This window comes from Pterocles gutturalis, unplaced genomic scaffold (assembly GCF_000699245.1).
Source record: "Pterocles gutturalis isolate BGI_N339 unplaced genomic scaffold, ASM69924v1 scaffold52290, whole genome shotgun sequence".
In the NCBI taxonomy this organism is placed as follows: domain Eukaryota; kingdom Metazoa; phylum Chordata; class Aves; order Pterocliformes; family Pteroclidae; genus Pterocles; species Pterocles gutturalis.
In genome coordinates, this window is record NW_010142837.1 from 1 (window position 1) to 11,907 (window position 11,907).

The window sequence follows — 11,907 nt, forward strand, 5'->3', positions numbered from 1 at the left end:
GTGTGTGGTTTGGCCCCCAGCCAAGCGCTAACCCATCACAATCTTTCAATCGTTTCAACTCCCTTTACACTGTTCCCATTTTTTATTAGATAACTTATAATTAAACTAAATTATAGCAATTACTGTGAAAGGCCAGTTTTTCATAATGAATGAATTAGTCTCCTCTTTCTTTCCTCTATAAAACCCACTTTTATTTTCCACAAGAAGAGTCTTTTCATTGTTCTCTTAACAACCTAGTTTCATCTTGATGCTCACCACCATTCAAAGAAGAACAGCATTTTACTCTCAAAACCGAAAAAACCCTGAAAGCATGCAACCAAATGACTCTGTCTTCCTTTCAAATTGGAGACCTGGTACATTAAAAAAAAAAAAAATAAAGGTTTCCTATCACAAAGGATTTGTTCATCTACCTGTTAAACTTGACTGCAAGACCCAAGTCAGCAATGCAGCACGTTCCATTTTTCTTTATTAAGATGTTTTTACTCTTTAGGTCTCTGTGTGCAATAGCAGGCTTGCCCTGTGTCCCATAAATTTCTGTGTGTAGATGGCACAGACCGCATGCAGCAGAGTACGCCAGTTTGAGGAGAGCCCTGTTGTCTAGTGTAGTGCATTTCAGAAAATCATACAATGATCCATTTTCATGATAATCTGTAATCAAGTAAAGCTGTGTCCAGGAGCCAGTGCCTTTAATATCTGCAGCTATGAAACCTATGAAAGACATAAAGTTACAATTTATTTGTACATAATTTTTTTATGCAACAGTGTTCGTAGTAACTCCTAAAGCTATATTGTCTTAGACTGCATCAAAAGATCCTTGTTCCCCTTATGAAAACCAATAAAGTAAAAGCTCAGATCTCAACTATACATTATTAGCATACATTAAGGGACACCCAACTGGTTATTCCACAGAAGCTGTCATACACCCCTCAAGCCACCCACTCCTCCTGCACCCTCACATAAGCCCTCCAGTAGTCAAACAATGTACTGCTTCCCTACCAAGGATGTTTTCATGACGCATTAAAACAGTCTGGTAAATCTCTGTTTCTCGGAACCAACTGGCTTCTTCTGTGGTGAAAAACACTTTCACTGCGACTTTTTCACCCCTCCATTTTCCCATCCACACTTCACCATATCGTCCTTTTCCAACTTGCCTCACCATCTGAATTTGTTTGGCAATAGTGCGCTGAACCTAGGGAAGAAAGAAAAGTCAAAAAAAAAAAAAAACAAAACAGGGGGAAGTTGAAGAAGGGAAAACCAGCGATTAACCAAAAGCACCTGGACAGGCTGCTTCTCAAACTTGGATTGCTTTGAATTTTGATCCCATTGTAAAATTTGTTCTATATTATTTTCCACTATTCCCATTTCAAATGCATTACTGACACCTCCAAGGATGAACTGTACAATGAACTCAAAAAGATTAAATCAGCTCATGTTCTTATGTAATTCAGACGCATTCTCTTGCATTCTGTTTCTATTTTATAAATAACTACAGTCATCTGTCTCACTGGCTAATTTTTATGCAAGTATTATATAGGATGATGAATCAAAAATTATGAACAACCATCAGCCAATAAAAAGCAAATAATTTTATCGGACAGTGGACACTAAGAAAAAAAATCTTTGAGTTCGCTCAATTCGATATCTGTCTTATCCATTCATTGCATTTTTATCCTAATGTCTGTAGGCTCTAATGGTTCTTTAAATTTTGCTGATATGAAGAGATTTCCTAACATAACCTAATTTTGTACTTTATTATAGTTAATTATGTGAAGATGGGCTTTTGTACGTGTTTCGTTTGTACTGTATCTTCCATAGTAATTGCATATAAAATAATTAACATACTGTACAGATAAACTACCTTGTTCTAGGCATTAGGTACAAACCAAATTTTGTATTTGATGGAGAGAAGTGAAGAAAAATCCTAGTTTATGACTTACCAACAATGGCAGTCCTGATCCACTCCCAGAACTCTGTGACTGGTCAATAAGGTCTTTTAATGACTCCCCAGCTGGAATAAATGCTTCATCTTGTTCCAGGTCCCGATTATAACAGTGCCTCTTTGCCATTGACTTACAGTAATGCCTACAGAAGTTAACAGAAAAAGTTAAGCTCAATTCCAAAACACTCTTCAAAAGGTGTTGTGAACTGAGCTAGGAAAAATGCCATTTAAATGTACAAATTTTCTTAAAAGAAAAACAAAATAATCAGATTTTACTGTACCATTTTTTTCAGAAGCTTAACTTACATAGTTTTTTAACATTAAGAAGTTGCTGTAATGCATGTAGAGGCACGTCAGTTTATTATGAGTCAGGTAGAAAAAAAGCATTTTTATACTCAGCTCACAGCCAGTGTTACTAGCATTAACACTGCTGGTTTTGGTTTAAACTAACAGACTCAACCTTGAACCATGGCAGATGAGGCTGACGCATGCACATTTCTGCTCAAACTGCTAGTGCAATGATCATCTCCAGCACAGGGCTGGAGCTGACAGAAGCAGGCATAGTCTCTTAAACTGCTCCTGCATGAATTTCCATAGCTCAGATTTAGTTTTTAAAGAAGTTATAAGACACACCCTTGTCACGTTAGGTTTGCAAAAGCACTTTACAAAGGTAAATCTCAGAAGTAGATGGAATTTAACTATCAAAAGTGACTGAAGATCCAAAACAATAAAAAGCATTAAGATATTCCTGATTACCAGATGCTATAGCATCAAAGTTATACGTAGCTTAGAAAACTGTAAACACTTTGTTGGCAGAGGAAAGGATCAAATTCCCTTAAATTCTATGCTGCGAACACTTCATTCTACTTAGCAACGCAAACAGCTATCCACAGAAACATGAAATTAAATTACAACGGTTTAACTTCCAATCTATTTCTGTCAGAAATACGTGCGATTAACTGGGAACATTTACAAAATAACTGTACTGTTTACAGTCGTTTGTGAAATTAAAAACATTGCCAACAAAGAAAGCACTTTCCTTACTTGTAACAAAAGCAGCTAAATAAGATGATCATGACTATTATGCAGACTGCCATAGAAATCAACACTGCCATCCAACGAATGCTGCCATCAAAAAGTCCATCTATTAAAAAAAAAAAGGAAGTTTCCAACATCTGTTAATTAATCAGCTATTTCAAACAGTTTACTTAGGTATGATATTTTGATATACTGCATATATGAATGTGCACAAACTAAAACACAGGAGGCTTTGTCTGAACATCAGGAAATACTACTTTACTGTGAGATGGTGAGCAAGCACTGGCACATGTTGCCCAAGGAGGCTCTGAAGCCTCCCTCCTTGGAGGTATTCAAAAGCCACCTGGACACAATCCTCTGTAACCCGCTCCAGGTGGTCCTGCTTGAGTAGTGGGGTTGGACCAGATATCTCCAGAGGTCCTGCCCAACCCTCAACCAGTCTGTGATTCTGTGACAGTATGTGGCGCCACTCGCAAAATGTCAGAAAGGAACAAGACAGCCAATGCATATAATATCTGTTCATATGAAACTACGGAAAATCTAAAGTGTTTTAATATCAGAGTAAGTATTTACACCAGAAGAGTAGAGATAATTCCATTTGGATAACAACAAAAAAAGGATTTAATTTGATATTTAGGAGTTGTTGGTTTTGGTTGACTCTTATTTGTTTATTCTTAGAAACAGAAATAAAGGATAGTAGTAAGATTCTGAGAAGGTATTAATCAACAGTTAAACCAGTACAACTTGTCTAGCAATGAATCAGTGCATGAAAGTATAAACTATTTTCACTGGGAACTACAGAAAAAAGAGAAGAAATTTACAGTAGATAACAGTTAACAACATCGGAATACTTTTTAAAAGATACATTCATCATGGCAAGAGCACAGCAGAGATTAAGAAAACCATTTTAAAAAGAAAAGAGAACAGGTTGTGGTAAGAGAATAAAAAGAGATCAAAAGATCACATGCTGATCAAAATATGAGCAAACTGAGTACGAGAATAAAAATACCATTAGTGACTGATGGAGAAAAAGATTAACTTGAAAGTGGCAGAAAAGGAAAACTGGAAATAGAGTATGAAGTGTTGTACAGAGCTTCATTTCAAAATTCCTTAGTAAGGAAAAAACAGATATGTGCAATACTGGAATTACATTTTCTCCTTATTTTGATCTGTTGATCGGGAAGAACAGAATCCACATAGCATTTATTAATAGCAGAACACCTAGAAGCGGTTTACCTGTACTATCAAGTGGTGGTAATGTTGGTTGTAAATCCTGATTGCAGAAATCAGTCCGACAGCACTCAATTGTGCGGCGTAATTGTGCTTTAGGTGAGTCCTGTTGAAAGAGAATTGAATAAACATTCAGATTTTGAAGTGACCAGCTAGGCTAGAGACTGGTGATGCTACTACTGCAATACAGCACAGACAAAAGTTTGAGCTATGCTATAAAAAAACAGTTTAACCTCACCATTTAATGTATGGAACAACTTCACAGTGGCAGTCAAACAACACCTAGTCTCTTTGGGTCCATATGTTCTATGCTAACCTTTTTTTTATTTTTAATGGAATTTTTTTTACTTGGTGCACAAAAATAGATGGTTCCTACTTAAGTTGCTATTTCATACATTGCAAAATTTTTAAGCTTGATCAAAAGCAGTTAATTGTATGTTAAATATTTCTCTTAAGATTAAAAAACACAATCCCTTTAGAAGTTTTGGTCTTACTCTCATCATAGCAGCACTATTTGCTTCAAAAACTTCTTCAGAAGACCATATAAAAGATGGAGGGACATGAAAATTAATCTGAAGGTAAGACACTAATATAAATACAAGAGCAACTTCAGGAGGTCATCATGACACCTCAGGTCTGATTTGCAGTAACCCTAAACATTCACAGCTCTAACTGAAGTCAACAGTGCTTCTGAAAAGCAGTGCTACTGACAGCTACATCATACAGAAACGCAAGTCCTAGAGATTTAAAATTGAGTATCCAAAACAGTGATATCGTTCTGGGGAGAAAGAAAGAAAGAAAAAAAAAAACCAAAAACAAATGAACCAACCCAGCTGGTGATTACCTCTAAGAACTTTGTTTAATGGAAGCAATGTGACAAAAGAAAAGCCAAAATTGTCTTCCAAGGCAATATTCATTTGCCCAGTTAGCACTATACCCCTATCTTCTAAACGAATCCTTGCTTTATTAACTGCTTTGAGTTCCAACTTTTGTACCAGATAAAGAAGTCCTACAGGCAGCAGTCTGATTAATTATACCCCTTCAAATCAAAAGCAAGTTATAGTCATGCAATTAACGACACATAACTCTTCTAGAAAGGAAAAAATAAGTTATACATCAGACAGGAAAACATACACATTTGATAAACTGTGTACATGCTCATGAAACCGTAAGGGAGCTCCTGCGTCATCTGTGAAGATAACTTACGACTCTCTGTCAAATGAACTGAAGAAAACAGGAAATTCCTAAGTAAAACCATCAAGAAATTCTGCACTAAAACAAACTACTCAGATCAATCAGGTTGACTATAAAGCTATCTCTTCAACTGCTGAAACAGTTGACAGAAGTAAAAGGTTGATGTCCTCTTCATTTTGTCAGTGGTTTACAGATGCTTGCAGGGAACTCCAACAATCTAGGGTTCTGTTCCAATCTTTGCTCAAACACTGTTAACTACGCTTTCTGTCACTACCTGCCCATGATTGTCCAGTCCCATTCTCTGCAGTGGTACATGGCAACATGCAAAATTCCATGACTGCTGTTGAATACAGAGATTGCAATTGTTTATGCAGTTTGCCTACATAATTTCCATGGAGATCTTAAATTTTAATGATATTTCACTTTTTCACCTTGCACTGGAAGTCTGAACCTTCATACTTCATGCAGCCAGAAGCAAGCGTGGGTTCTCCATGTTCATCTTCTTCAATGATAGCAAAGCAATGCCCGTTAGTTCTGCAATAAACATATCAATTGTGCTTTACCAGCATGTCTGTTGTGTAATATGCAGCATTAGTTGACCGCGAATCTATTAAGAATACTAGAATGGCCACATCTAGAAAAATTCGTTAACACAGTGGTTACCATACAGTTTGAGAACAAAAGACCCCCCACACTATCTTCAAATACAACACTGTTTTCTCCCAAACATTCTGTCTTCTACTTCCTCATGCCCCTTTAAGATTGCTCATATCCAACCACACACATACAGTTGTTCAGGAACATCTGAAAGGGAGGGAGAGCAGAGATCTGACTAAAAAGGCTTACTGACTACAACTCTACAGGTTAAAAAAAATAAAATTCACTTGTCTTTGTTCTTGAAACTGCTATGATAAACTCTCAAAGAGAAGCCCCAGTACGTGAAATGTAGCTATTTCAAGGTCAAAAGCTCAGCTACACTTTGCCACATAAGCTCTCAAATATTCAGCCTTTAGGGCAAAACAAACAACCGCCCAAATCCGCTTTCTGAAAAGGACAGTAACAAATAGATTACATTCTTTCAAAAAAATGGCACTTGAATTCCCCTTTAGTTCTTTCTACAAAGGCTTTGATTTCTACACTACATGAAAATGACAACAATATTTGTAAGGAATAACAAACCAATTTGCAATGGTAGGTCTGTGCTTGCAATACCTGTAAAATTAAGATGTCATTATGCAAATCAAAATCCATTCACTTCCTCAACACAGATATCTACAAATATTTTTGTTTGCCACGGTTTTTATTTAAATAAATGTAAAGAAATGCAGACTTGGGAAGCATAATGCCATAAAATACCCTGCCCATGAACACTGTGTGTTATTAACTCTCTAAAAGCTTTATTATCAGAATAATAACCTATAAAGCCATTTGTTCAAAGGAAAAAAAATTAACAAGGCCTAAACTGACCGCATACACTAGAGGGTGATAAAAAGCAAAAGATAAATGCCAAAGGACATAAAATACTGATTCTAACTGCATGTTTTCTGGGTGCAAAACTATGTTTGTAAAATACTACCTGTGTTTATATTTAAAAAGATAGTACTGTTTATTCCACCTCCTTGAGTCCTACAAAATCTGCTTTACCCGCCAAGAGGCAGCTATAGAGATGCTTAATATTAGGTGTTAAAGACTCAAATTATAGCAGCAAATAATAGGTTTTCTACTATGTATCTTTATATTAATTCTTAAGGAAGAAAATTGAAGGGCCTTAAACATGTAACAGCAAATGAAGAGAAAAAAAGGAAAATCAGGGACATTTCACGACATGAAAAAACCATCTTAAGCAAGCACATACTCAGTGCATGAGTCTGTTAGGATTCTCACGCCTATCCAAGCTAAAACTACACTCCTGTCCCTATATGTTCAGAGGCTTTTCTTTTTTTCCCGTCTTTTGCTCATACTTTACAACTAATGAACAATTAACAAGAATAATTCTCAGTAAATGGTTATGTTGCTAGCACTTTTGACAACTAGGTGAGGAAATACTAGACTAAGCAAGCAGGCAGTGGTATCAAAGGTTTAGATTTGGGTCATTTAATACTCACCCAGTTATAAAATGCTACAGGTTACTTACAACCTCAGTCCTTCAAAGCAGTTTCTGGGGGCAAAATGACTGGTTGGAAATTATTCTAAGGTATGGTGAAAGCAGTATTGTTTACATACAAATTACCAGGTTTTCATATAGAACCACTGGAGAACTAATGACCAGAACTAATCAATTATGGTCAATTACCTGACAGAACATCAGTCAGCAGCTAGAGATAGTTTGCTCTCTCACAAGTAAAACTGAGCCTCTTGAAAGAGCCTCTTTTATCCTGTATGCAATACTTACATGCATGTGTTATTAATAGCATCATCTGGACAATGTCCTGAGCAGTAGCACTTAAGAAAAGGTAAGGTGTCCTCTGGAGCGAGTGTTACTCCATTTGCTTGTTTCTTTTGGTCAGGACTTGTCTTCATTCCTGTGCCATGAAGCATGCTGTCTAGATTTTGCCCTGGACATTTAAAAAAAGAAGAAAATTTTTCTATCTCCCCGATAACTCTTCAAGAGCCTTATTGTTAAAACACAATAGAATAATTATATTAACGAATAATTCAATTATGAAGGACATCATAACTTCCTCTCCCAAGATTATGGCAGAAATTTGAGTTCCTGAAGAAAGGCTTTCTCATCAATGTGCTTAGAAAACCTAAATGATGATCACCTGATAACCACAACAGTATAATTTTATTAATGACTGAACACACTTTAATATGCAATTGTACAATTTTCTGAACTGAAGTAATTTTTTATGGATTCAAAGCCTCCTAGAAGAGCAGTAATAACTCCAAAATCTCTTGGGTTTTTTGATCTGTGTATGCATTAGTACTTCAAAACAGAGCTAAAGTAAATCTTGTTTGTAAATTAAATTTCAGTAAATGACATGAACATCCACACAAACAAGCTTTCAGAGAATAAAAATAGGGCTAAATTACGTTCCAAGTAGTCCTCAATTTCTCAACAGGAGGAGAGTTGAGCATCATTTGTTCTAGCTCATATTATTAAAGTGCTTCTGTGAATGCAGGCATTCAGAAGAAAATTCCATCTGTTTTCCTCTTGGTGAAAAACATCCAGAAAAAAAACCCAGGAACATTATCTGTCTCATTTGGAATACGCACTGTGATCACTACATTAGATAAGAGCACCTTCACCCAGCTTTATCATGCATAATTTTACCAACAGAAAATCTCTTTCTGTCCCTCACCTAACAGTATTCTTGGCTTTAAGTCCTCAAGGTGTGAACCAAAGAAAGCTAGAAGAGTTGTGAACAGACTGTCACCTGCACTGACGACGACTTACAGCAAGACTCTGTGGGAGGCTCAGTGTCCAAGATAACGGAACAACCAGTTAAGACCAATAGAAGCTTTTACAAATTCAGTTATAATTTAAAAAGTGGACGTATCTCAGTACCTCTCTAAATGTTTCTAGTCACAGTAAAAAATTCAATTTATCCGAGAATTAAAAAAAAAAAAAATATTTTGACCAGGAAACTCAGTCTCTTTTAACAGATTCTTGTCGCTTCCTGTCAAACCAACCATACACTAGCTGTAGAGTAATGAGACCATTACTCTCATGCTGCACCTTGCTTGAAAGATGTGCAGAACAACTTAATTAAAACCCTGTGCAGACACCACCCTCCGTATCACTCTATTGTAACATCCACTATATCATTCAGCCCAATACACGATTAAGTATTTGTGAAATTTGATCTTATTCTGAAAAAACAAAACAAAACAGGTTTGCAGATTTCCTTATCCACTTATTAATACAGCACACCCAGTGCATTATCCTGATTCAGCTATTTCCCTGAAAGTAAGGACACTTTACCTTTTTCAGATACAATTAAGAGCGTATCCTAAGAAAGGACACTACCATTTGCCTAAACCCTCAAATCACTTAGCCATGATTTACTTGAAATGTGGTGTTCAAACAATACTTCAGTAACACCTGAGTTAAATATTCCTAATATGTACAGACTGTTAACAAGAAGGTCCAGTGCTAGAATAACACAGAATTCACCTGTGCAACAGGTATTTCCAATTTAACCAAAAGGATTTTCCATGTATGAAATAGCAGCTCCTTCATCTGTCCTCTCTCTTTCTACAGTTTTCTTTCCAGCAAAAACTGAAAGCTCATTTTAATACTGTGCTACAGATGCTACAGAACATTCTGTATTCGCATTTAAGAGATCCTTACCTGCTCAGAGAACAGGTAATTCTACTTAATATTTAAAGGAAAAACCACTGCATATGTACAACTACTGTCTTTCCTTCTAATTTTGTTGAACTACTAAGGTATCTTTCCTAATTAATGTTATAAAAACAGCTTTATCTTCAGCGACTTTCCACATGTTAAAAGTCTGAATACTTTATGATCTATGTCTCACAGTCACTCATCCATCTTCCTACCCTGAGCACTGAATGCAGTACTTTTTCAATTTGTTAGAAGAGAGATCAAGAAGCCTTTAAAGCATGGCTCCTCCTAGATCAGAGGGGAAAGAACAAAATTTTTATGCAGGTATGGGATCTTTCAAAGCAATGTTATTCTTTGTAAACTAACACTGAAGCATGACTACAGGTATACCAACCTTTTACACTAAAACGGAGATGAAACACATTTTCCTCTTAACTTATTATGATGGATTGTATGATAAGATTTATGAAGAACACATACCAAATAAAATCCAAAATAGCTAACTGTATTTTCAAAGAACCAGCATCTTCGTGTTTTGCACAGTTTATACAGGCAAAGATTTTTATTCAAAGCAAAATCAGACTACAATTTTGTTATATTTGTAATGTGAAAGAGAAACAATACTCCATTGTAGTCTGAGTTCATCTTACAGGCAACATCTGAATTACACAAAGAACATGGGGGGAGAAAAAAAATCACTTCACTCTTGCATTTTTACTTTCTAAGACTGAAAAGAGAACTCTTATTAAACAGGAGTTTGAGTACCCAGGGAAGAAAGAAAACGGAAAATACTGAGATTGTTTGGGATCACTGCAGAAGAAAGCTTTTAATAGACTGTCTAGATATTGTCCCTAAGTGTATCCTTTACTGCAATACTACAATTCATCCTCAGCATTTCAAGAAAGATTAGTGTCAATCTTAATGATGCTAGGTATGGGGAAGGGAGTTGAATGTAGAAAATGACTTGTCTGCCATCTACTTGAGACGTTAAAGGGCAGATAAAGATCCAAATGGGGTCACAGGATGTTTCATTGCTGGTTTCCCTGGTTAATAGATGCTTGGTAAAAGAACAACAGTGAATGAAGGATATGTCTAGATGACATCTTGCTTCAGGAACCACCCGAACTTCTTGCACCAGTGCTGTCATATTCCCCCACCCTCAGAGCTCCACCTCTCAAACATGCACACTGCTTTATCCTCCTGCTGGGAGCAGGACAGAAAAAGAGAGGATCACATTTTACAGATCTTGTGACACTACACTACTTGATGATGTGATTAATGGCTTCTTTTCCATGACACATGCAGTGTGTGCTGGTAAGAAACACACATGCACAAATCTTACACAACGTTCAAAGGCCTAAGTGCTATGCATTAATATACACAGCTTCAAAACAAAAAAGTTTGCACTGAAATACAGCACCCATGGATTTCAGGCACAGCAAAGCTCTTTTTGCCATTATTTCCTGCCCTCTACCTGTACACTTTCAAGTTCCCAGTTTGTCACTTGCTCTGCCCCATCACAACATTGTCTCATATATACTGCATTAATTTTAAATTTCTAGACGTGTGAACAACTATGACAGATAGGAAGGCATTAAAATGAATCTGTTTAGAAGTAAACTTTTTTTAATAAAAAGAGCAACTCCTGACAATGTATTATATCCAGCCCTTGATCAAAAATATCAATCATTCAAAGAACTACTTCTTCCAATCATAAAAAAATTAGACTATAAATTAAAGAACAGCATATTAAAAATCCCACTATGTTAGAAAAGTAAGTCTACTTGAAAGCATGGCCTCAAACACTAATATTAATACGGATAATCTTAAAAAAGGCATTATGCATGACAGTGAGGTGTAACTACCCGCTAAAAACTGAGCTAACATGGTTGCAACTCAATGCCAGGATACAGATAAATAAATCAGAAAAACCAAGATTTATGAGTGCAAAGAAAATATCTTAAATGCTTTTATGAGCTCTGTGCCTGGCATTTTAACCATAATTCTCCCCTTAGTGCTTTTTTATATATCAAGCCTGTGGTCTCTGAAGACCAGGCATACTAGAGGTAGCCCCATCCAGCTGAACTGGTTCCTAAAAATCACAGCATGTTCCCAGACTACTTGTTTAAAATCTCCCTCTACCACCCTCCAGCTCTCCCAGGAGCTATACCAGTGCTTAACATAGTCAGTCAGTCCCTGCCCCCTCCCCCCC

General features: G+C 36.4%; 1 protein-coding gene across 1 annotated transcript in view; it reads right to left on the reverse strand.

The window, feature by feature from the left end:
• Positions 1–396: 396 nt before the first annotated feature.
• BMPR1A (bone morphogenetic protein receptor, type IA) overlaps positions 397–11,907 on the reverse strand; it is a 16,631-nt gene continuing 5,120 nt past the window's right edge. The window contains exons 2-8 of the mRNA XM_010084494.1: positions 7,794–7,956; positions 5,833–5,935; positions 4,214–4,313; positions 2,984–3,083; positions 1,938–2,082; positions 997–1,189; positions 397–708 (exon numbers count right to left, since the gene is read on the reverse strand). Of these exons, the coding sequence (XP_010082796.1) occupies positions 407–708; positions 997–1,189; positions 1,938–2,082; positions 2,984–3,083; positions 4,214–4,313; positions 5,833–5,935; positions 7,794–7,956 (1,106 nt within the window). The 3' untranslated portion in view covers positions 397–406. The remainder of the gene's footprint in view (positions 709–996; positions 1,190–1,937; positions 2,083–2,983; positions 3,084–4,213; positions 4,314–5,832; positions 5,936–7,793; positions 7,957–11,907) is intronic.